This window comes from Anomaloglossus baeobatrachus, chromosome 1, assembly GCF_048569485.1.
Source record: "Anomaloglossus baeobatrachus isolate aAnoBae1 chromosome 1, aAnoBae1.hap1, whole genome shotgun sequence".
In the NCBI taxonomy this organism is placed as follows: Eukaryota; Metazoa; Chordata; class Amphibia; order Anura; family Aromobatidae; genus Anomaloglossus; species Anomaloglossus baeobatrachus.
In genome coordinates this window covers 950,110,003-950,137,682 of record NC_134353.1, presented here as the reverse complement: position 1 = coordinate 950,137,682, position 27,680 = coordinate 950,110,003, and the positions used below count along the sequence as shown (strand labels likewise).

General features: G+C 49.9%; 1 protein-coding gene across 1 annotated transcript in view; it reads left to right on the top strand.

The window, feature by feature from the left end:
• Positions 1–8,306: 8,306 nt before the first annotated feature.
• LOC142259232 (uncharacterized) overlaps positions 8,307–27,680 on the top strand; it is a 59,869-nt gene continuing 40,495 nt past the window's right edge. Inside the window, exons 1-2 of the mRNA XM_075331746.1 lie at positions 8,307–8,490; positions 27,366–27,434. Of these exons, the coding sequence (XP_075187861.1) occupies positions 8,307–8,490; positions 27,366–27,434 (253 nt within the window). The remainder of the gene's footprint in view (positions 8,491–27,365; positions 27,435–27,680) is intronic.

Sequence of the window (27,680 nt, the reverse complement as noted above, 5' to 3'; positions counted from 1 at the left end):
CGCCGGTGGAGCTCTTGGATGAGAGCTCCATCTGCGCACGCGCTGCTCCGGGAGTCAGCGCGTGCGCAGATGGAGCCCTTGGATGAGAGCTCCATCTGCGCATGCGTCGCTCCGGGCGCCATTACTTGAATCGGGACCGCGGACACACTCCACCACTGAGCCGTCGCCGCCGCTCCCACCACTGAGCCGCCGCCGCCGCCGCTGCCACCACTGAACCGGGACCGCGGACACACGCCACCACTGAGCAGTCCCTGCCGCTGCCACCACTGAGCAGTTGCCGCCGCTCCCACCACTGAGCCGCCGCCGCCGCCGCTGCCACCACTGAACCGGGACCGCGGACACTCACTGCACCGGCCTGCTGCACGGCTCTCATGCCACGGCTGCTGCCGCCACCACGGACCCCACGGATCCTGCCACCGCGGACACCACCGCGCCTGCAACCACGGACGCCACGGCACCTGCAACCACGGACCCCGCTGCCACTGACCTGCCGCGCCTGCCAGCACAACCTGTGCCTCCTGTGACCCCGCTTCACCACCACTGCTGCCCCCCTCCGGTAAGAGAACATCGGAGTATAAGACGGACCCCATTTTTCTTTTTTTTACCTTTTTTTATGTCTAAGTTTGGGGTGCGTCTTATATTCCGGTGCGTCTTATAAAGCGAAAAATACGGTATATTGGCCTTTCAGAACTATTATTTCTCACTATACAACATAGATGGATCAAACCCCCTCGCTTCCGCCCCTGACTTCCATACGTGGATTCAGGACTACATTAAAACCTTCGGCCTCCCATCTCTGCAAACAGCAGCTATAGAGAGGCTAGAGACACCGATTACAGAACAAGAGTTAGGGGTACTTTGCACGCTGCGACATCGCTAGCGATCTCGTTAGCGATGTGAAATTCTAGATCACAAATGCGATCTTTTGGGATTGCACATAGGTCATTTTGCGCATGTGCGATCTCGAAAGATCGCACTTGCGATCTAGAATTACACATCGCTAATGAGATCGCTAGCGATGTCGCAGCGTGCAAAGTACCCCTTAGCTTCTGCTATCTCCTCATCCCAATCAGGGAAGGTGCCAGGTCCGGATTGATTTTCTCTGCCATACTATAAAAATTTCAGGAGCGCTAGTGTCCTTACCTTTTGTCGTCATTTAATGCTATGGTTTGCATGACTCCTCCGCCGATGGATGTCCTGCGGGCACACGTGTCAATGATCCACAAGCAGAGGAGGGACCCAGCACAATGTTCCAGCTATCATCCGACGATCTGCCTCCTGAATGTTGATACTTATTATTATTATTATTTATTAATATAGCGCCATTTATTTCATGGCGCTTTACAAGTGAAAGAGGGTGTACGTAAAACAATCATTAACTGTACAAAACAGACTGGTATAGGAGGAGAGAGGACCCTGCACGCGAGGGCTCAGTCTACAGGGATGGGTGATGGTACAATAGGTGAGGACAGAGCTGGTTGCGCAGTGGTGTACTGGACTGAGGGTTATTGTAGGTTGTAGGCTTGTTGGAAGAGATGGGTCTTGAGGTTCCTCTTGAAGCTTTCCACGGTAGGGGAGAGTCTGATATGCTGAGGTAGAGCGTTCCAGAGTTTGGGGAAGGCACAGGAGAAATCTTATACGCGATTGTGGGAAGAGGAGATAAGAGAGGAGTAGAGAAGGCGATCTTGTGAGGATCTGAGGTTGCGTGCAGGTAGGTACCGGGAGATTAGGTCACAGATGTAAGGAGGAGACAGGTTGTGGATGGCTTTGTATGTCATGGTTAATGTTTTGAACTGGAGTCGTTGGGCGATGGGAAGCCAGTGAAGGGATTGGCAGAGTGACGAGGCTGGGGAATAGCGAGGGTAGAGGTGGATTAAGTGGGCCGTTTAGGATAGATTGGAGGGGTGCAAGAGTGTTGGAAGGGAGGCCAGAGAGCAGGAGGTTGCAGTAGTTGAGGCGGGGATGACGGCATGCACTAATGTTTTTGCTGATTCTTTGTTAAGGAAAGCACGGATCCGGGAGATATTTTTGAGTTGTAGTCTGCATGAGGTGAAGAGGGCTTGGATGTGCGGCTTGAAGGATAGAGCAGAGTCGAAGGTTACTCCAAGGCAACGAGCTGGGGAGAGTGAGCAACCATCAAGTTTGATGGAAAGGCTTGTTGGAGGAGATGAGTGAGGAGGAGGAAAGACAATGAACTCTGTTTTGTCTGTTAAGCTTTAGGAATCGCGCAGAGAAGGATGAAATAGCAGACAGACATTGTGGAATTTTGGTTAGTAGAGAGGTAATGTCAGGTCCAGACAGGTAGATCTTTGTGTCATCGGCATAGAGATGATACTGAAAGCAGTGGGACTCTGAGATGTCCCAGGCCGAAGGTGTAGATGGAGAACAACAGGGGTCCAAGAACTGAGCCCTTGGGGACACTGATAGATAGGGGGTGAGATGAGGAAATGGGAGACGCTGAAAGTTCGATCGGTTAGGTATGAGGAGATCCAAGATAGGGCCAAGTCTGTGATGTTCAGAGATGAGAGAATCTGTGGTAGGAGGGAATGGTCTACTGTGTCGAAGGTAGAGGACAGGTCCAGGAGGAGGATAGAGTAGTGTCGTTTGGTTGTGGCAGTTAGTAGAGAATTGGTGACTTTGGTTAGGGCAGTTTCAGTAGAGTGATGTGGTCGGAAGCCAGAATGTAGCTGATCAAAGAGGGAGCATGAGGAGTGGTATGAGGACAATTCAAGATGGACATGCTGTTCCAGTAGTTTTGAGGCATAGGGGAGAAGGGATAAGGGGCGATAGTTTGACACAGAGGATGGGTCAAGGGAGGGCTTTTTGAGGATGGATGTAATGGAGGCATGTTTAAAGCATGAAGGGAATACACCACTTGTTAGTGATAGGATGAAGAGATGGGTTAGGGCTGGGATGAGGACTGCGGTGATGTTGGGGATGAGGTGTGATAGGAGCGGGTCCAGTTCACAGGTGGTTAGATGTGATCTTGAGAGTAGACTGGAAAGATTTTCTGTCATGGTGGAGAAGCTGGGTTTGGAGGAAGAGGGCTGAGTAGCTATAATGAGGAGTCGTGGTGATTGTGGGCCAAAGCTTGCTCTGATGTCAATCTTCTGCTTGACGAAAGAGGCAAAGTCTTCAGCTGAGAGGAGAGGGAGGTAGTGCTGGAGGACGGAGGAGAGAACTGAAAGTGTTGAATAGATGTTTAGGGTTGTGAGAGAGAGAGGATATGAGGGATGAGAAGTAGGTTTGTTTTCCAGCAGTGAGTGTGGACTTGAAGGTGGTGAGGGACTCTTTATATGCAATGAAGTTCTCAGTGGAATGAGACTTCTTCCATTTACGCTCAGAAATTCTGGAAGCCCATCTTAGTTCTTTAGTCTGACTCGTGTGCCAGGATTGCCTGTTGATTGTGCGGGTTTTGGTGTGTGTGAGGGGGCAGCTGATTCGAGAGCTGCAGAGATTGTAGTGTTGTATAAAGTTGCAGCAGCAACTGCATCGTGTAAAAATGCAATGTCTATGAGAGGGAGAAGGGACTGAGAGAGTGCGTGTAAATCGAGGTGTTTGATATTTCTAAGAGGGTGTGAAAGTTTGTGGAGGGGGGGTTGCGTACTTGGAAAAGAGAGGGAAGAGAATGTGAATAGGTTGTGGTCAGACAGGGGGAGAGGTGAGTTAGAGAGGTTAGATAGGGAACAGAGGCGAGTGAAGATGAGGTGCAGCATGTGGCCATCTTTGTGAGTAGCTGCAGAAGACCATTGGGTGAGGCCGAAGGAGGAAGTAGCCAGGTGGTGAAATGGTCAAAAAAGGCAGTGGCTGGCCCTGGAGGGCGGTAAATGACAGCCAGTTGAAGGTTGGAGGGGGAGTAGATGCGGACAGAGTGTACCTCAAAAGAGGGGACAGTAACAGAGGGTGGTAGTGGAATTGGTGTAAAAGAGCATTGGTCGGACAGGAGCAAACCAACTCCTCAATCATGCTTGTTACTGGGGCCGGGGGTGTGAGAGAGTTGGAGACCGCCATAAGAAAGTGCAGCAGGAGAGGCTGTGTCAGAGGGGGTGAGCCAGGTTTCTGTGATAACGAGGAAGGAAAGTTTATTAGTGATGAAAAGATCATGAATGTAGGAAAGTTTGTTGCAGACAGAGCAAGCTTTCCATAGAGCTCCTGTTAGTGGCACTGGGGGAGCGGGTGCTGGGTGAATGGGTATAAGGTTAGAGAGGTTGCGGAAATTTGTGATAGGTTGTGGATGAGGGTTTGAAGTGACAATAGGGATGTGGTGAGGAGGACCAGGATTAGGAGAGATATCCCCAGCAGTGAGGAGAAGCAGTGAGAGTGTTAGTAGGAGGGAGCAGGAGAGGCCATGAGATGGTCGTGTGTGTCTGGAGACACTGGGTGAAATGTGGAGGAAAATATTTGAGGGGAAGGTGAGATGGGTGGGGAGGATGGAGGAGAGATGAAAAGTTCATTACTGGGTTTAGGAATCAGAGGGGGCAGTAGAAGGTGAAGTATTATAGGGGAGAATGTGAATAGATACACAAACATTGTTTACAGTGACTATGTATCCAGTTACCTTCTGGTCACTTCAGGCCCAACTCTGGCCTAATTTAATGCATCATACTTATATGGTGCAGACAAAGTCTTGTGCAGACTTTTAGTTGCCCCAATATATGCATATACAAGTGCAATCAGCTGTGAAGGGGTGGGGTGCAACAAGAAACTGTTGATCACTCAAAGAAGCCAGATGCAGCATCACATAGGCAGAGTAAAGAAAGGTCATAAAAGGAAGGTGGTGAACAGGGGGAGAGGTCACAGTGAGATGCTGGAGCATGCCATGGAGATATTGAAGCAAAGAGAGAACAGGTCAGATATATTGGGAAAGTATAGTGGATGAATTAACATACCAGGTATTAGCACACAAGTAGCAGAGAAAAGGGGAGAGCAGTTCAGTTCATGGGAAAGTAGGGTGGATGAATTAACATACCTGTGGGAAGATAGATGTGATGATTAGATGATGTCAGAGAAGTGATGGTAGATAGATTACCAAGTGCATCATAATAATATCTCTGGCCTAATTGAATGCATCATACTTATATGGTGCATACTTGTCTTGGTGCAGACAAAGTCACTGTATACTAAGTTAATTTGCTAAAATTCTCTCCTCCAGGTTGGCACCGCTATTGCAGGGTATCGTTCACCCGAACCAGGCTGGTTTGATGATGGGGAGGGAGGCACAGGACAACACCTTAAGGTGATAAACCTAATCCGTAGAGCCAAACTTGACCACACGCCATTAATGCTCCTTTCAACTGAGGCTGAGAAGGCTTTCGATAGGGTAAATTGGACCTTTTTGGAAGAAACTCTAGCATATATTGGATAATAAAATGTTGTGTTGGGTGTTGTCCCTGTATTCCTTCCCATTGGCCAGAGTGAGGGTGAACGGTATCCTATTGGCCTCTTTTAGCATATTGAATGGGACGCAGCAGGGCTGCCCTGTTTCCCCTCTGATTTTTTTTTACTATCCATTGAGCCCTTTCTTAGACACGTTCGGACCAATGGGAATATTAACAGGATAAAAATTCTCTCCTCCACACACAAAATTGCTGCTTACGCAAATGATCTTCTTTTCTTTATCACCAACCCTAGAATCTCGCTCACTAACCTAATGGCAGAATTCCACAGCTACTCTCGCCTCTCTAACTTCAAGATTAATTTTTCCAAATCCGGAGGCTCTGGTTGTTGGTCTTCCTCCCCCCGCTTGTGAGTCACCTTAAGGGAGCATTTAGTTTTAAAGGGGCAGCTCAAACGTTAAGCTATCTAGGAATAAAGTTTACTGCATCCCTTTCGATGTTATACCAATGCAATTTCCCGGGACTTCTTAAAACTATAAGAGAGGACTGTGATCGGTGGTCCAAATCTAACTTTACCTGGTTTGGTAAGTGCCAAATCTTCAAAATGAATATCCTTCCGAGAATCTTATATTTGCTAGAGGCCCTGCCTATCGCAGTCCATTCAGCTTTCTTCAACATAATAAATGCAATTCACATGGGCTTTATATGGGCCAGCAAGAACGCTAGGGTTAAACGTGCTGTCCTATGTAGACCTAAAGCTGAAGGGGGCATTGGCCTTCCAAATCTCAAGCTGTACCATGTGGCTTCCCACCTGGCACGGATTGTTGACTGGTGTAGAAAGAAAGATAATAAGGCGTGGGTCCAGATAGAACATCACTTTATAGACTTCTCACTATGCACCCTCCCCTGGGCCGCCTCTGCTGCACCCAACCAACAATTGAGCCCACACTAAAAATTTGCTTGAATCCGTTAGTGGGCAGGTTGGCTATTCCTCACCTCTCTAATCTTGCACCAATTCTCAGTCACCTTGGCTTTAGTCTCGGCTCGTTGGACCACATTTTTAGGGCATGGAGTAGTGCAGGTTTTGACAGAGTAGCGGGGTGGAGTGGGGACTCTGACTGGCCTTCACTTGAAGAGCTGATTGCGGCTTCAGATCTGGTGCCACTGGGGAATTGGAGAAGTTCCCAACTGAAGCATTTCTTTAACATATTTCCACCTAGGACACAGTTTTTGACGGAAAAGACTCTCTTTGAATCCGCTTGCCTAGCATCGGGACCTATTAGACATACTCTCTCAATGTCCTACTTCCTGTTGATCTTTCCACTGGAACAGCCACCTCCCCACTACATTCTGTCATGGGAAAGAGATTTAGGTATAACCTTCTCACCGGAGAAGTGAGCCAGCATATTTCGTCTAGCCCATAAGACGTCCTTTAGCTCGAGATTACAGGAGTCAAATTACAAACATTTCTCATGCTGGTACAGAGTCCCCTCTCGTTTACCCACAATGTTTCCTTCAGTGGATCCAATATTTGGCGGTGTAGCGGGACAGAGGGTACTTTCCTACACATCTTTTGGTAGTATAGTGTGTTGCAGCCCTTCTGGACAGGAGTGAGTCAAATTATCCACAAAATAACAGGGTATGCGGGAGAAATGGGGCCGACATTATACCTACTGCAGCACAGCGAAATGTTGACTTCTGCATATAAACGTTTGCTCTTGAGATTTCTAATTATGGCGGCCCGCTCGTGTGTGCCTCTTAACTGGAGGAAAGTCACCTGTCCCACCGTATCACTGTGGATTAAGAGGGTTAACAACATTATGCATATGGAGAACCTGATATCTTCGATCTATGACAGTTATGAGACGTTCTGGGCCACCTGGTACTATTGACTCGACTTTCAACAGACAGACAAATACAAGGAGGCACTGAGATAAACGGAAAGTGATACCTTATGGATAAAGGTGTGTGGAGGGGCGGCCCTTAGCCCCCGCTTTCCTCTTCTCACTGCCAGCACCCTTTTTTTTTTCTTCTATTTTCCCTTATCCTCTTTCTCTGCTTTTCCTCTTCTCTCGTTCGTCCTCTCTTTGCTCTTTCGCTATCTCTATCTTTTCCACCATTTTTTCTTTTTTACTCTCTCATCCTGTTGGGCTGTTTTGTCTTTCCATCACTGGGGACCCAGAGGCTGTTGTATCTCTGTAAAAACGTTTCACAGTCCAGTCTATATTTTGTTTTCCCTGAAATGGTTTGCATTCTTCTATGTGCAGTGTAGCTCTACGGTTTACCTTTTGTTTAAAGTTCAAGTTAAATAAAGAATAATAAAAAGAAAGGTGTTCTCATGTAATAAAGCTGGTGACGAGCATGAAATGTGTAAATCATTTGTATTTGCTATTTTACCCTTGTGAAATCCTTCTATAGTGGCCGCCACTAGTTGTCTCCCTTCCTCCCCAGCATCTCCTGTGTTACATGGAAGGTAATAAATTCTGTATCTTCCAATAACCTCTTTCTTGTCAGCCCATGTGATCATTTCTGCCGTTTTCTTACATTTAAAGCAATCAGAAACCATAGGCATAGATTGCTGAAAATATACCAAATTTTTATTTTCAATAAATATTTTTAAAGAATTTTTTTGCAAAGTGCATAAAGATAATGTCAAAAATATATTGTTACATACAAAACATGAATGGAGAGGATGGGGAATGGAATATAAATATTAATAAGGCAAAAAACACACAATGGTGCTGCTAAACCCAAACAGTATAACGATAACTATATATGAGGCTAGGCATTGTATCTATGTATGTCATGACCAAGTGGCCGAGGGAGAGTTCCTTAAGAGATGGATGAAGCGTAGTACCACAAATAGCATGGAAACAATATGGAGAATAAGTGAAAAGCTAAAGAGCACAATTGTGGGTAACATTTCTATGTGCTTCCTTTTAATAATGCAGTGTTAGAACACAAGCAGCAATGAACCAGATGAAGAAAAAAAGGGGCTCAGATTGCAGTGCAAAAACACTTATTCAACAAAATGACCATATATTAAAGATAGAAAAAGGTTTCAAACACGTGTTTTGGAAGGAAGGAACAAACCTGTTTAATGATTATAAAGGAGACACAGGCATAATTGAAAACATGTACAAAGCAAACATAGGTAAAGGAGCACAATTGTGCTCATGACCAGTAATTTTAAGACAACATTACCATGTACTAGGGATGGCAAGACATCCGATGCACGTTTCGCGGTTTTTTTATGGAAAAATATTGTGTGCGGCGAAAAACATTGAAAGAAGAAAAATCCAGGAAGAGGACAACTTCCAAACACCGAAGCCTCAGAGATCATCAGGTCAGGTCGACCCAGTTGATCCACCAGGACAGTAGCAGACAAGTTCTACCTTTCCACATTTTTTTTAATCTCCTTTTTGTACAGGTTGATGTGAATAAGAACTCCTCAATCCGATGTGGCAGACAGGGTGTACCCCACCATCAGCCAGCATCCCCCCACTCCCAGTCAAACTCAGTACGCATTGATTGACTCACAATGCGTACTTTCAATGCGTACTGAGTTTGGCTGGGAGTGGGGGGATGCTGGCTGATTTCTGGACCGCCTACTCCACTCTATTTATTTGGCAGCTGCACATCGCTTCAACTTATAAATGAGGCTGTTAAACATCATGTGCTAGAGTGGATGGCAAGTGCTGCATCAAGTGGCTTCTCCTCCTTTTCATGCACATCAACTTCACACACAGTTCATTCCTCAGAGGTACCACCTCAATTATACTTGTTTCCGCCCACGTCACAAATCTCCAACCGGCAAACTGACTGTGGGTAACCACACATGGGTGAATCTCAAGAGCTGTTCACACATTCTATCCCATGGGCATCAAAGGGTCTGTTCCAAAAAATCCAAGACTCAAGAGGAGGAAAGCATCTGCACCGATGCCCAAAATTTTTGTCAGTTGAATCCTGGCCCAGACGAAGTAGGGTCCGAGCAGCATCCCAACCCTCGGCAATGGACGTTAACCCCTGGGGCTGGAGGTGATGATGATGAGACTCAGATACCTGAAGTGCTTGCGTACTGTCCTGTGATGTCAGGAAGAGGAGGAGTGAGACAACATAGAGCATGACGATGACGTTCTAGATCCCACTTGGTGTGAACCCAGAAGCACGCAACTGTGTAACTCAGCAGATAAGTAGTAGTAGGCGGAAGACTAGGATGTTACGTTTGCGACTCCTGCACAAACATGTAGTGATGCAACCATGAGAAGCAATGCATCCTCAGCCACAACTCTGGCTGTGACCAGCAGATGTCGTGGGTCAGCAGTTCATTGGAAGGTTTGCCTAGCCTGAGCCATTTTTGAGACCGCAAAGGATGACCCAACTTTTGTTATCTGCCAACGTTGTAAACAACTACTTAGTAGAGGCAAAAATGCCAACAATTTGACTACTACATGCATGAATCGACACATGCGCAACCAACATGTATTACTGTGGGAATCTTACATCATAAAATGCAGCTTACCGAACCACCAGCTGCCAAATCAACAGTGCTTCCTGCATCACCGTCAAAACTATTTTTACACAGGTCTCTGACCATAGAACCTCCAATTGTTTACCCGCTACAGTCAAATGTTACGGAAGTGACCATGCCTTGTGTTTTTGACACATGTGAGACACCAAGCAAACCACGTTTCTCAATCCAGTATTACATCTCCCTCACAGTCCACAAGTCAGTCGTGTACACCTAACTCCACCCTCTCTCAGCACAGCAGCAAGCCCTTGGTCCCACAGTTTTGGTCACATAAAGGATCATTTCCTCCCACACACGCCAAAGCGAAGAACCCCCGTACCAGTTGCCCAGATGCCATTACTTTTCCAATAAAGCTGTCATCATGTCGCAGACATTACCTTTTCCTTGGAAAACTCTTTCTCCCAGGTTGCATTTCATCACTTACACCTGGACGAGCAAGCATGGCCAAGGGCATTACATCTCACTGACTGGGAGCTGGGTTATTCTGCTGGCTGCGGGGATGATTCCCAAATCTTGAAATCCCCAAGGCTTGCGGGACACACCTCTGGATCTACCACTTCCTCCACTGCTTCTGCTTCCTCGACCTCCTCAAGGGCCTCCACCTGCACCCTCAATCTCCCCTTTAATGTAACACGCGTTCTAAGAGTGCAGAGAGAATCCTCCCCACTTCTGTACAGCTCAGTCAGTGCTGAATACAATCAGGCAGTGCTGAAATTAATATGCATTGGGGATATAAGTCACACAGCTGCAGAACTCTGGATTGCTTTCCTGGCCGAGTTTGATAAATGGCTGTTTACACTGAACCTGGAGCCAGAGAAGGCCGTGTTCGATAATGCAAACCTGTCTACAGCCCTATGCCTGGGCCACATCACACACGTGCCTTGCATGGCTCACATTTTCAACCTCAATGTACAGCAATTTCTAAAGCACTATCCCGACCTGGAGCGCTGTTGCAGAAGGTACACAGGTGCTGTGTGCTCATTTCTGCCGTTCGCACTCTGCGGCTAATCGACTTGCATACCTCCCAACCGTCCCGGATTCTGCGGGACTGCCACGATTTTAGAGGGCTGTCCTGCACTCCCGCGGCTCACAGCTGATGTCCCGGCTCCTCCCCTCAGTGGAGTGAATAAATTAAATTAAAGTATCATCGGCTCTGGATTTTCAGGGCGGCTGGGACTCAAACTCGTGGAACTATGAGTTCATTGTTTCAAAGGCAGCAGCTTTACCACTGAGCTACTGCCTCTATTGAAACCAATAGGAAGATTTTGTTATCTTGACCTCTATACTGCAGGTGAGACACCAGAAGCAGGTTATTCAGCTGCAAAGATCTATGGAGGAATGGATGAATGGAGGGATAGAGGGAGGGATGGATGGATGATAGAGGGATGAATGGATGATAGAGGGATGAATGGAGGGATAGAGGGAGGGATGGATGATAGAGGGATGAATGGAGGGATAGAGGGAGGGATGGATGATAGAGGGATGAATGGAGGGATGAATGGAGGGATAGAGGGAGGGATGGATGGATGATAGAGGGATGAATGGAGGTATTATTATTATTATTATTATAGGTATAGAGGGAGGGATAGAGGGAGGGAGGGATGGATGGATGATAGAGGAATGAATGGAGGGATGAATCGAGGGATAGAGGGAGGGATGGATGGAGGGATGAATGGAGGGATAGAGGGAGGGATAGAGGGAGGGAAGGATGGATGGATGATAGAGGAATGAATGGAGGGATGAATGGAGGGATAGAGGGAGGGATAGAGGGATGGATGATAGAGGGATGAATGGAGGGATGAATGGAGGGATAGAGGGATGGATGGATGATAGAGGGATGAATGGAGGGATGAATGGAGGGATAGAGGGATGAATGGAGGGATGAATTGAGGGATGAATAGAGGGATGAATGGAGGGATAGAGGGAGGGATGGATGATAGAGGGATGAATGGAGGGATGAATGGAGGGATGGATGATAGAGGGATGAATGGAGGGATGAATGGAGGCATAGAAGGAGGGATGAATGGAGGGATAGAGGGATGAAAGGAGGGATAGAGAGAGGGATGAATGGAGGGATAGAGGGATGAATGGAGGGATAGAGGGATGAATGGAGGGATGAATGGAGGGATAGAGGGATGAATGGAGGGATGAATGTAGGGATAGAGGGAGGGATGAATGGAGGGATAGAGGCAGGGATGGATGGATAATAGAGGGATGAATGGAGGGATGAATGGAGGGATGGAGGGATAGAAGGAGGGATGAATGGAGGGATAGAGGGATGAATGGAGGGATAGAGGGAGGGATGGATGGATGATAGAGGGATGAATGGAGGGATAGAAGGAGGGATGGATGGATGATAGAGGGATGAATGGAGGGACGAATGGAGGGATAGAGGGAGGGATAGAGGGAGGGATGGATGGATGATAGAGGGATGAATGGATGGATGAATGGAGGGATAGAGGGAGGGATGTATGGAGGGATGAATGGAGGGAGGGATGATGGATGATAGAGGGATGAATGGAGGGATGAATGGAGGGATAGAGGGAGGGATGGATGGATGAATGGAGGGATGAATGGAGGGATAGAGGGAGGGATAGAGGGATGAATGGAGGGATGAATGGAGGGATGAATGGAGAGATAGAGGGAGGGATGGATGGATGATAGTGGGATGGATGGATGATAGAGGGATGGATGATAGAGGGATATATAGATACACGACAGATAATAGATAGATAGCGATAGAATCATAGATAGAATCATAGATAGATAGATAGAATCATAGATAGAATCATAGATAGATAGATGGATAGATAGAATCATAAATAGAGAGATAGAATCATAGTTAGATAGATAGAATCATAGATAGATAGATAGATAGAGTCATAGATAGATAGAGGGATAGATAGATAGATAGATAAATACTGTATCTCAATGTAGGTGAAAGAGTCAGATTCATTTGTTCCCATAAAACTACCATAAAGAAATGAGGAAAAAAATACAAATACAATTTTATTTTTTTTTATCTTCACCACCTTGGATTCAAACCAGCAACGTTCAAAACTTGTGTCCAGCAGCCTCCTAGCTTTCCTAGCTGCTCTAGCTGTTGAGCCACTAGGATTGATGATGTCAGAGGGAGGATTTCACATAAATGAACCTACAATGCAGCCTCTTACACAGCAGATTACACAGGACACAGCTACATTGTACAAAGCAGCATCTCTATGTCCTGTATTCTAGAGGGAGAGGAAAAGAGGATTTTTTTTTCTTCTAATAAAGTTACTAAAAATAATAAAAAAAATAGAATAATGTAATTTTATTACACTTTTTTTATAAAATAATAAACATCACAAATCAGCAAATAACATGGACATATTTGGTGTCCCTGTAATCGTAATGACCTGAACAACACAGCGAACAGATTATTTATGGGGATCGGTAAATGGCGGGAAAAAAAGGCGCAATTTATTATTTTTCTTTATTAAAACCCATAAAAAATGTAATAAAAATGGATCACTGAGTTCACACATAGCGTAAATGCTGCATTTTTTCTGCAGGTGTCCGCACCAAGAGTGCAAAAACAATGTTCTCTGATTATTGCGTGTTTGCGGTATTTTTTATACATTGTCCCCTTTATTTGATACATGTTTGTTGCTGATGTGAATCCTGAAGCTTATAAAGAAAGAAACACCAAATACGCACAGTTCAGCGGCGTCTTTCCACGCACCAGGAGCGGAGATTTCAGGACGTCTCATCCACTTTGCTTGGACAATTAGTCCGTGTTCACATGTAGTGTAAATGCTGCATTTTTTTCTGCTGTTTCTTTGCACATTTATTCTGCTGTGTTTAATTGTCCAAGTAAAGTGGATGTGATTCCATGAAAAGACGCCGCTGAATTCTGCGGTTTTCGGGGGGGGGGGGGTTCTCTGGAGGTTTCTATGCGGAGCTTAAAAAAATGCAGGAAAAAGCTTCTCTGTACAATAAAAACACTTAAAAACGCAGATTCACATCTGAACCAAAAACGCATTAAATAATGGAGAAAAGGCAGAAAAAATGCAGCAAAAATGGAAAAAACAGAGAAGATTGTTATTGTGTAGTTTGGTGCAGACAGAAACAAAAAGAAACAGAATTTATGCAACGTGTGAACACGGATTGATAGGCACAAATAAGCAACATGTCATATAGTGACACAGAAATATAAAAAAATTCTGACTGCTAGAAATATGAATGAACAGTCCACGGCATCTGCTGAATGACCCTTACTGCCAAATGGGTGTGGCTAGGGGTGTGGTCAAAATTTGCCGCGGCCCGCTGCGCGCGCCACATACTTTGTCCCTCTTTCCTTTCTTGAAAAGTTGGGAGGTATGGACTTGCAATGCTACAAAGGTCTTTCGCCCTACTGGTTAACCTATATACAATGTGATGACATGGTGGAATTCCACTCTGCACATGTTGCAGTGACTGTGTCAGCATCGACGAGCACTGGTGCACTATGCCATGAGGCATAGCCTGTGACAACGCACACAAATCACTATTGCGGAGTGGGCACAGATGAAGGACCTCTGCACGATCCTGCACAGTTTCAAAATGGTTACAAAGATGGTTAGCACTGACGATGCCATCATCAGCATCACTAGTCCCTCATCTACATGTTGGAGCACACTTTGAATAGTCTGCGGAAGGAGGTGGGGGTCCCAGAGGAAGAGGAGCAAGCAAAGAAGTATTTGGAATGGATACCATTTCCTGTAAGGTCCAGATAGTCTATCACGGGAGGGTGGACATCATCGAACGAGGAGGGCTCATGGCAACAGACAAACTGGTAGTGAAGATACAGGAGCCGAGGAACAAATGGAGGAGGAAGAGATGATGAGCACAGAAAACTCAGGAGCTGAAGAAGATATTGATCCTGTCTCTTTTGTCTGTGGTTGGTGGGATGGGATAGAGGAGGCAAGCTTGAGCTTTACACCACCACTAACACAACATAGACTTGGACCTCATGGAAGTGTTCGACACATGAGCGCCTTCTTGCTGCACTATCTGCAACATAATGTCCGTATTGTTAGTATTGGAAATAGTGCTGACTACTGGGTTGCCTCTCTGTTATATCAACAGTACAATAGTAAATTTACCAAGATGCTTCACACCTGGAAAGGGATGCTCGGATGCTGGAGTATCGAAACAAGCTTGTAGACCATATAAACAGTAGATTTCCACAAGACAGCAGTGAGGCACATAGCGTGCATTGCAGTTCTAGAATTCCAACCAGGGGAATGTTGTGTCATCAAGACAGAAACATTAGCAGCAGGAGTTCAACTGGTAGAAGCAATTTCTGTGAGATTTGACACATTTTTTAAGACTATCACATGGACTTGCAGAACAGAGTGGAAGTTTAACACATAGTGAATGACTGGAGAGGATGGTGCAGGAGCATCTAGAGCTCAATATTGTTGCTATAAGGAGGGAGTTGGATCCTTTTGCCTTTTGGACTTCAAAGATGGAAGAGTCTCCTGAGCTCTCCAGTCACGCCTTAGTAGTTTTGGTTTGCCTGGCAGCCAGCGTTCTTTCAGGATATGTCTTCAGCGCTGATGGTGGTATTGACAGATAGGCGCATCCAGCTGTCCCCTGAAAGTGTAGACCACCTAACTTTCATAAGGATGAACAAGCCGTGGATGTCCAATGACTTTGCCGTCCCATTTCCAGACTGTGCAGACTAGGCGATGGTGTAGTGCTAGGTTTCTGGGAGCAATAGGCTTGTTGTGATGTTTGACTATTTGCAGTCTGTGCCAATTGGCAGGAGTGTGGGAGAAAGAGGCCTAATCCTGTCATTCATGCACCTTTTGATTCTTAAAATGGAAATGCCATGCCACATCCTGTGTGTTGCATGGACCATACATCCCTGCTGTGCCCATTGTCTTGCTGTTTGCCTGAAATGGTTTTAAATATCAAGACTCCAACATGGGTCTCCAAGTTGTGTCTTGTCTCTTCTAGCAGGGGTGTGGGAGCACCATCCCTATACCTGTCTCTCATACACCTCAATATTTCTTATGTCATTAGTCTAGGAAGTTAATAGCTCGGCCAAAACAGTGGGGCTGCACTGAAAAACATATTTTTGCTGGTTTAAAAGCTTTTCAACCCTCCAAAAGGTGTTTTCTCTGCCTTAGGTTTGGCCTCCCTTTGACTCCAATGGGGTTTGAAAAGGTTTGGCGTTCGGCGAACGTAGCATTTGTTTGGTAAGGCTCGGCGAACCGAACTTTAAAAGATTCGCTAGTCTCTACAGAAGATTAATAGCTAAAAAGGTGAGGAAATCTCCAGGGTCCAAAAGAGAAAGGGATAAAACCCAAGCAGGGAAAAAGGAAAACTCATAGAGCAGCTTGTGCAGCCAAATTTTGCAACCTTCTGCAGCCGGAAATTACAGGACTGTCTGTCAAGCGTGACACACCTGTGATGACATGGACTCTGTCAGTGCCTAGCATGGGTTAAGTTTCTTAAAATTAAGCCGGACATGATATTTTGTTTATAAACTGGGGATAGGCCCCTCATTGCTTCTCTTCCAGGTTCTCCTTGTCAGTTTCAGACGCGCAGTGAAGCCGGCGAGTGAACACCCGGAAAAGAAGCCTGCTGCAATGGTAAGTATAAACGTGCACAGGATAGAATGAGCGACGGGGACGTCGCTCATGTGACTCCATGGTATCATGCCCACAGGGGCGTGATACCACGGAAAGGGTACAGACGCCCATAGGGCAAGGTGCCGCCCATGGGGCCAGCGGCTCTGTAATCTACATAGGAAATATGAAAGTAATAAAACGTTTTTTATTATTTTCATATTATACAATTTTACAGCACAGGGATGGGTAAGGAGCTGCTATTAGGGCAAATATGTGTCTGCTAATATGTTAGATCGCATATTCTAGGTGACAGGTTCCCTTTCCTTTAACCATATCGGCGCGCTGTGCATGCTGATATAGTTGATGGTATCGCAGCTCCGGGTGGGCCCCCTCTGAGCATGGGGGGGGGGCGCCGCACTCTCTGCCCCCCCTCTGCTAGCTACTGCCCCTGCTCCTTTCATCCTGAATCCCCTTGATCTCTCCATCCTCCAACCCCTTTGTCTCTCAATTCTCCATACCCCTGATCTCACTCTATTCCCCCTGCACAGCCTGCCGCCCTCTGCACCCCTCTACTCACATACCCTGCACTCCTCCATCTTCTTTCCCGCTGGGCAAAACTCCATGTCTCCACCCACCCGAGTCACATGTACGTGACATCATCGCAGGTCCTGCAGCTCCAATAGCTGCTCTGCTTGTGCCTCCGCTGCACACATGGCTAATTTGCATAGTTTACAAATTTGCCATGTCAACAGAGCCAGAGGTGCTGGCCCTCAGCGCTCTTCGGATTTTCCGGTACATCATACCGGCGTGTACCGCTGCAAAAAAAAGCACTGGTTCACCCAGTGTGTCATCAGGGAACTGTAGCGTCCCTGTGCACAAGCACTTGTCCACGTGTTTGTAATTAAGTGGACCTTCCCAATAACTGCGATAGTCAGAGCATGGATGATGTTATTATACACATGCTTGTGTAAGGTGGGAATGGCACACCGGGAGAAATAGTAGTGGCTGCAGAACCAAGGGGCGGCCGCTGCCAAGAAGTTGTAGTGTCAAGGGAGGAATTTTGTCTTGAAGACTGCTAATGGAGTCTTCATACAGGGAAACCAGAGTCGATGACGTATTAGCTATATATATCAGAGCCGATATTAATGTATCAGACAATGAATGCATGAGACATGTTCTCCTTGAGCCAGCATCACCAACTGAACTTGTGTATTCAATAGATCCAATTATACAGTATGCATGAATAACCTTGAAGCCAGAACACAGAATTTAAGGGAGTGTTCCACCTCCCAGTTTCTCCCAGCATGTCATTAAACACATCTTTGTTCATTAAAACATTCTGTGTGAAAGCTACTGATCAGACTTTTACTCATCATTAAAAGACTTCCATCGTTTGTACATCTGTTCACTTATTCTTGGTAACTCCTTCATGACTATACAGCTTTGAATTATATTATAGGCCTGTGCAATTGCTACATAGACAGACAGATAATTATGCTACTACACATATATTTTGATTATTTACATACACAGATATTCTTATTACGTTTAAACAAACAAACTACAGCTCAGGCGACCTCCACAGTAGAAAGAATCAGTCTCCACAAGATGAAATGGCAACATTTCCAGGGTGAGCAGTCTGGCCATGTGGCCATTTAATGTATGGGCCTGTGAGTGGGTGACTGAGTATTTCCGTTGCTGTTCAAAAGTCTGGGGTAAGGACATCTGAACACTGCACTGGGACAAGGAAGTGGACGTGGTTGCTAATGTGACGCCCTGGCAGGACCAGGTAGTCACACATTTAGTCCACCGCATTACACCTTCCCTCACAGGGTTACATACAGTCGACTTGAAACCCTAGCCATCCCCCTCAGTGAAAGACAAGCACACCAGTGGGCGGGACCAGGTGGATGGAGAATGCCCACCTAGGGGTCTAGACAGCCCAGGGCGGGAAAGACAGCAGTTGAGTTTTGACAGTGAAGTTGAGAGGAGTGGAAGCTCGGGCTAGGCGTAGCTCCAGTGGAAGGACGAGGTGAAGCTCAAGTTCAGCCAGAGCAGAGGCGCCGGGGTAGGAGCCCCGGTGCATTGGCTAGGAGGCAGATGGTGGTCCCCGTCACCAGGCGACGGGAAGACGGCAGCCGGAGATCTGAGGTGGACCGGGGTAGGATTGTAGCCCGCCAGTATCGACACCGGAGAACCGACCCAGAAACCATGCACAGAGGGGGTACTTGGACCCTGAAGCTAGGACCGGAACGAACGGCCTAGCTAATTAACTAATTGAGGGCAGGATTAGAGGTCATGTACCAACCAAAGTCCCGAAAGCAGACAACCACCCACCGAGAGGGATAGGGAATCTGCCAGGGCCCGGTAGATCCCACGGTTCAGCGTCAGCGGGCACGGCTCCTCAGGTACACAATACACCGGGAGCGGACTTCCGTGTTTCACACCGAGAAGTCCAACACAACACAAAGCAGTGCAGAGGATGATGATCATGTCGCACTACCCTGAAGAAGACTACGAAACGCGTTGGGATGCGGTGGCGTCTGGTCTGTTGAGGTCTCACCATGAGTAAGTAAACTATTTAATGTTCAAATGTCCACATGTGTTTTTCACTGGGAGTTACTCTCCACATGTTTGGGCTCACTCTGCAGATGCCTCTCATGGTGATCCCTCTGACCTGACTGCCCCTATGTGTGCTCTGGGTTTTTATCTTTTTACCTGGCTCTATATCTACTTTGTGTAATCCCCTGGATCACTGTTTCTGGTGTGATTTTACCTGGATCTTTTGTACTTAATAAAGATTGTTTATACTTTTTGCATCTGACCCAGTCTGAAGTGTTTCCTTTAAACATCTGACACGGGGTATTTTTCTTCCCTCCTTGTTCTCTGGTTTAGTACAATGTTGTATGAGGGGTTAACTATCCCTAATATATGTGGAATTGGTCTGCATGTGTCCTATCTTGTTCTATAACCTTACCACACACTGTTGGTGGCGTCACAGAGTGTTAACGGCAAAGCCCGTACAAATCCGTTCCCTTTTATTTGAAGTGTCCGGAAAATCCCTCGAGCCACACTGCGGATCCGAATCCGAGCAGCCCAACTGCTGGCATGGGGGCTCCGCTTCATTCACATTACACAAGCGGCTCCGCTCCATTCACATTACGCACGCGGCACCGCTCCATTCACATTACGCACGCGGCTCCGCTCCATTCACATTACACACACACGGCTCCGCTCCATTCACATTACACAAGCGGCTCCGCTAGATTCACATTACGCACGCGGCTCCGCTCCATTCACATTACGCACGCGGCTCCGCTCCATTCACATTACGCACGCGGCTCCGCTCCATTCACATTACGCACGCGGCTCCGCTCCATTCACATTACGCACGCGGCTCCGCTCCATTCACATTACGCACGCGGCTCCGCTCCATTCACATTACACACACGCGGCTCCCCTCCATTCCAATTACGCACGCGGCTCCGCTCCATTCACATTACGCACGCGGCTCCGCTCCATTCACATTACGCACGCGGCTCCGCTCCATTCACATTACGCACGCGGCTCCGCTCCATTCACATTACGCACGCGGCTCCGCTCCATTCACATTACACACGCGGCTCCGCTCCATTCACATTACACACGCGGCTCTGCTCCATTCACATTACACACGCGGCTCCGCTCCATTCACATTACACACGCGGCTCCGCTCCATTCACATTACACACGCGGCTCCGCTCTATCCTCCCACACAGCAGAGCTCTGCACACACCACTGAGCAGAGCCCCTGATCATGTGACTGATCACATGACAGTGACATCACACAGGTCCTGTGAGCACAAGCAACACCGGCTCTGAGGAGAAGGTGGGAGAGGAAACCCCGCACTACACATGAGGGAGAGAGAGCGACAGACCCCGCACTACACATGAGGGAGAGAGCGACAGACCCCGCACTACACATGAGGGAGAGAGAGCGACAGACCCCGCACTACACATGAGGGAGAGAGAGCGACAGACCCCGCACTACACATGAGGGAGAGAGAGCGACAGACCCCGCACTACACATGAGGGAGAGAGAGCGACAGACCCCGCACTACACATGAGGGAGAGAGCGACAGACCCCGCACTACACATGAGGGAGAGAGCGACAGACCCCACACTACACATGAGGGAGAGAGAGCGACAGACCCCACACTACACATGGGGGAGAGAGAGCGACAGACCCCGCACTACACATGAGGGAGAGAGAGCGACAGACCCCGCACTACACATGAGGGAGAGAGAGCGACAGACCCCGCACTACACATGAGAGAGAGACAGACCCTGCACTACACATGAGAGAGAGAGCGACAGACCCCGCACTACACATGAGGGAGAGAGAGCGACAGACCCCGCACTACACATGAGGGAGAGAGAGCGACAGACCCCGCACTACACATGAGGGAGAGAGAGCGACAGACCCCGCACTACACATGAGGGAGAGAGAGCGACAGACCCCGCACTACACATGAGGGAGAGAGAGCGACAGACCCCGCACTACACATGAGGGAGAGAGAGAGCGACAGACCCCGCACTACACATGAGGGAGAGAGAGAGCGACAGACCCCGCACTACACATGAGGGAGAGAGAGCGACAGACCCCGCACTACACATGAGCGAGAGAGCGACAGACCCCGCACTACACATGAGGGAGAGAGAGCGACAGACCCCGCACTACACATGAGGGAGAGAGAGCGACAGACCCCGCACTACACATGAGGGAGAGAGAGCGACAGATCCCGCACTACACATGAGGGAGAGAGAGCGACAGACCCCGCACTACACATGAGGGAGAGAGCGACAGACCCCGCACTACACATGAGGGAGAGAGCGACAGACCCCACACTACACATGAGGGAGAGAGAGCGACAGACCCCACACTACACATGGGGGAGAGAGAGCGACAGACCCCGCACTACACATGAGGGAGAGAGAGCGACAGACCCCGCACTACACATGAGGGAGAGAGAGCGACAGACCCCGCACTACACATGAGAGAGAGACAGACCCCTGCACTACACATGAGAGAGAGAGCGACAGACCCCGCACTACACATGAGGGAGAGAGAGCGACAGACCCCGCACTACACATGAGGGAGAGAGAGCGACAGACCCCGCACTACACATGAGGGAGAGAGAGCGACAGACCCCGCACTACACATGAGGGAGAGAGAGCGACAGACCCCGCACTACACATGAGGGAGAGAGAGCGACAGACCCCGCACTACACATGAGGGAGAGAGCGACAGACCCCGCACTACACATGGGGGAGAGAGAGAGCGACAGACCCCGCACTACACATGAGGGAGAGAGCGACAGACCCCGCACTACACATGAGAGAGAGAGAGCGACAGACCCCGCACTACACATGAGGGAGAGAGAGCGACAGATCCCGCACTACACATGAGGGAGAGAGAGCGACAGACCCCGCACTACACATGAGGGAGAGAGAGCGACAGACCCCGCACTACACATGAGGGAGAGAGAGACAAACCCCGCACTACACATGAGGGAGAGAGAGCGACAGACCCCGCACTACACATGAGGGAGAGAGAGCGACAGACCCCGCACTACACATGAGGGAGAGAGAGCGACAGACCCCGCACTACACATGAGGGAGAGAGAGCGACAGACCCTGCACTACACATGAGGGAGAGAGAGCGACAGACCCCGCACTACACATGAGGGAGAGAGAGCGACAGACCCCGCACTACACATGGGGGAGAGAGAGCGACAGACCCCGCACTACACATGGGGGAGAGAGCGACAGACCCCGCACTACACATGAGGGAGAGAGCGACAGACCCCGCACTACACATGAGGGAGAGAGCGACAGACTCCGCACTACACATGAGGGAGAGAGAGCGACAGACCCCGCACTACACATGAGGGAGAGAGAGCGACAGACCCCGCACTACACATGAGGGAGAGAGCGACAGACCCCGCACTACACATGAGGGAGAGAGAGCGACAGACCCCGCACTACACATGAGGGAGAGAGAGCGACAGACCCCGCACTACACATGAGGGAGAGAGAGCGACAGACCCCGCACTACACATGAGGGAGAGAGAGCGACAGACCCCGCACTACACATGGGGGAGAGAGAGCGACAGACCCCGCGCTACACATGGGGGAGAGAGCGACAGACCCCGCACTACACATGAGGGAGAGAGAGCAATAGACCCCGCACTACACATGAGGGGGAGAGAGAGCGACAGACCTCTCACTACACATAAGAGAGAGAGAGCGTGACAGACCCCGCACTACACATGGAGGAGAGAGAGCGACAGACCCCGCACTACACATGAGGGAGAGAGCGACACACCCCGCACTACACATGAGGTAGAGAGAGCGACAGACCCCGCACTACACATGGGGGAGAGAGAGCGACAGACACCGCACTACACAACATGGGGGAGAGAGAGCAATAGACCCCGCACTACACATGGGGGAGAGAGAGCGACAGACCCCGCACTAGACATGGGGGAGAGAGAGAGTGACAGACCCCGCACTACACATGGTGGAGAGAGAACGACAGACCCCGCACAACACATGGGGGGAGAGAGCGGCAGACCCCGCACTACACATGGGGGAGAGAGAGCGACAGACACCACACTACACATGGAGGAGAGAGAGCGACAGACCCCGCACTACACATGGGGGGGGGGAGCGACAGACCCCGCACTACACATGAGGGAGAGAGAGAGAGCGACAGACCCCGCACTACACATGAGGGAGAGAGAGCGACAGACCCTGCACTACAGATGGGGGAGAGAGGGAGAGACCCCCGCACTACACATGGGGAAAAGAGAGCAACTGACCCCGCACTACACATGGAGGAGAGTGTCAGACCCCACACTACAGGAGAGAGCGACAGACACTGCACTACACATGGAGGAGAGCGACAGACCCCGCACTACGCATAGGGGAGAGAGAGCGACAGACCCCGCACTACACATGAGGGAGAGAGAGCGACAGACCCTGCACTACACATGAGGGAGAGAGAGCGACAGACCCCGCACTACACATGGGGGAGAGAGCGACAGACCTCTCACTACACAAAAGGGAGAAAGAGCGACAGACCCCGCACTACACATGGGGGAGAGAGCGACAGACCTATCACTACACATAAGGGAGAGAGAGCGACAGACCCAGCACTACACATGGACGAGAGAGAGCGACAGACCCCGCACTACACATGAGGGAGAGAGCGACAGACAGACCCCGTACTACACATGGGGGAAAGCGACAGACCCCGCATTACAAATGTGGGATACAGAGCGACAGACCTCGCACTACACATGGGAGAGAGCGACAGACCCCGCACTACACATGGGGGAAAGCGACAGACCCCGCATTACAAACGTGGGAGAAAGAGCGACAGACCCTGCACTACACATGGGAGAGAGCGACAGACCCCGCACTACACATGGGGGAGAGAGAACAACAGACCCTGCACTACAGATGGGGGAGAGAGGGAGAGACCCCCGACCCCCGCACTACACATAGGGAAAAGAGAGCAATAGACCCCACACCACAGATGGACGAGAGCGACAGGCCCCGCACTACACATGGGGGAGAGAGCGACAGACCCCGCACTACACATGGAAGAGAGAGACAGACCCCGCACTACGCATAGGGGGGAGAGAGCGACAGACCCCGCACTAGACATGAGGGAGAGAGAGAGCGACAGACCCCGCACTACACATGAGGGAGAGAGAGTGACAGACCCCACACTACACATGAGGGAGAGAGAGCGACAGACTCCGCACTACACATGGAGGAGAGAGAGCGACAGACCCCGCACTACACATGGGGGAGAGGGAGAGCGACAGACCCCGCATTACACATGAGGGAGAGAAAGAGAGCGACAGACCCCGCACTACACATGAAGGAGAGAGTGACAGACCCCGCACTACACATGAGGGAGAGAGAGTGACAGACCCCGCATTACACATGGGGGAGAGAGAACGACAAACCCCGTACAACACATGGGGGGGGAGAGCGGCAGACCCCGCACTACACATGGGGGAGAGAGAGCGACAGACCCCACACTACACATGGAGGAGAGAGAGCGACAGACACTTCACTACACATGGGGGGGGGGGAGCGACAGACCCCTACACTACACATGGAGGAGAGAGAGCGACAGACCCCGCACTACACATGAGGGAGAGAGAGCGACAGACCCCGCACTACACATGGGGGAAAGAGAGCGACAGACCCCGCACTACACATGAGGGAGAGAGAGCGACAGACCCCGCACTACACATGAGGGAGAGAGCGACAGACCCCGCACTACACATGGAGGAGAGAGAGCAACAGACCCCACACTACACATGAGGGAGAGAGCGACAGACCCCGCACTACACATGAGGGAGAGAGAGAGAGCGACAGACCTCGCACTACACATGAGGGAGAGAGAGTGACAGACCCCGCACTACACATGGAGGAGAGAGAGAGTGACAGACCCCGCACTACACATGAGGGAGAGAGCGACAGACCCCGCACTACACATGAGGGAGAGAGAGCGACAGACCCCGCACTACACATGGGGGGGAGAGAGCGACAGACCCCGCACTACACATGGAAGGGAGAGAGAGCGACAGACCCCGCACTACGCATGGGGGAGAGAGAGCGACAGACCCCGCACTACACATGAGGGAGAGAGAGCGACAGACCCCGCACTACACATGAGGGAGAGAGAGCGACAGACCCCGCACTACACATGAGGGAGAGAGAGTGACAGACCCCACACTACACATGAGGGAGAGAGAGCGACAGACTCCGCACTACACATGGAGGAGAGAGAGCGACAGACCCCGCACTACACATGGGGGAGAGAGAGAGCGACAGACCCCGCATTACACATGAGGGAGAGAAAGAGAGCGACAGACCCCGCACTACACATGAAGGAGAGAGTGACAGACCCCGCACTACACATGAGGGAGAGAGAGTGACAGACCCCGCATTACACATGGGGGAGAGAGAACGACAAACCCCGTACAACACATGGGGGGGGAGAGCGGCAGACCCCGCACTACACATGGGGGAGAGAGAGCGACAGACCCCATACTACACATGGAGGAGAGAGAGCGACAGACCCTTCACTACACATGGGGGGGGGAGAGCGACAGACCCCTACACTACACATGGAGGAGAGAGAGCGACAGACCCCGCACTACACATGAGGGAGAGAGAGAGAGCGACAGACCCCGCACTACACATGGGGGAAAGAGAGCGACAGACCCCGCACTACACATGAGGGAGAGAGAGCGACAGACCCCGCACTACACATGAGGGAGAGAGCGACAGACCCCGCACTACACATGGAGGAGAGAGAGCAACAGACCCCGCACTACACATGAGGGAGAGAGCGACAGACCCCGCACTACACATGAGGGAGAGAGAGAGAGCGACAGACCTCGCACTACACATGAGGGAGAGAGAGTGACAGACCCCGCACTACACATGGAGGAGAGAGAGAGTGACAGACCCCGCACTACACATGAGGGAGAGAGCGACAGACCCCGCACTACACATGAGGGAGAGAGAGCGACAGACCCCGCACTACACATGGGGGGGAGAGAGCGACAGACCCCGCACTACACATGGAAGGGAGAGAGAGCGACAGACCCCGCACTACGCATGGGGGAGAGAGAGCGACAGACCCCGCACTACACATGAGGGAGAGAGATCGACAGACCCCGCACTACACATGAGGGAGAGAGAGCGACAGACCCCGCACTACACATGGAGAAGAGAGAGAGCGACAGACCCCGCACTACGCATGGGGGAGAGAGAGCGACAGACCCCGCACTACACATGAGGGAGAGAGAGCGACAGACCCCGCACTACACATGAGGGAGAGAGAGCGACAGACCCCCTCACTACACATGAGGGAGAGAGAGGGACAGACCCCGCACTACACTTGAGGGAGAGAGAGCGACAGACCCCGCATACACATTGAGGAGAGAGAGTGACAGACCCCGCACTACACCTGAGGGAGTGAGAGCGACAGACCCCGCATACACATGGAGGAGAGAGAGTGACAGACCCCGCACTACACATGAGGGAGAGAGAGCGACAGACCCCGCACTACACATGAGGGAGAGAGAGCGACAGACCCCGCACTACACATGAGGGAGAGAGAGCGACAGACCCCGCACTACACATGGGGGAGAGAGCGACAGACCCTGCACTACACATGAGGGAGAGAGAGCGACAGACCCCGCACTACACATGAGGGAGAGAGCGACAGACCCCGCACTACACATGGGGAAGAGAGAGCGACAGACCCCGCACTACACATGAGGGAGAGAGAGCGACAGACCCCGCACTACACATGGGGGAGAGAGAGCGACAGACCCCGCACTACACATGAGGGAGAGAGAGCGACAGACCCCGCACTACACATGAGGGAGAGAGAGCGACAGACCCCGCACTACACATGAGGGAGAGAGAGCGACAGACCCCGCACTACACATGAGGGAGAGAGCGACAGACCCCGCACTACACATGAGGGAGAGAGAGCGACAGACCCCGCACTACACATGAGGGAGAGAGAGCGACAGACCCCGCACTACACATGAGGGAGAGAGACCCCGCACTACACATGAGGGAGAGAGAGCGACAGACCCCGCACTACACATGAGGGTGAGAGAGCGACAAACCCCGCACTACACATGAGGGAGAGAGCGACAGACCCCGCACTACATATTGGAGGAGAGAGAGCGACAGACCCCGCACTACTCATGGAGGAGATCATCTCATCCTCTTTGCAATAATGGATCTTCTGTTATTTTTTTTGTTTTAAATAGATTTTTCCTGATTCAGACATAAAAGATGAATAAGGACAAAGACCAAATTATGGAGAAGATATTAAACCTGAATCTGGAGATAATCTTCCATCTTACTGGAGAGGTGAGAGGTTCTGATGTCATCACATTACATCACTATCTATGGGAATAACAGAGGATATGACCGGGGAGGTGAGAGGCTCTGATGTCATCACATTACATCATTATCTATGGGAATAACAGAGGATATGACCGGGGAGGTGAGAGGTTCTGATGTCATCACATTACATCATTATCTATGGGAATAACAGAGGATATGACCGGGGAGGTGAGAGGTTCTGATGTCATCACATTACATCATTATCTATGG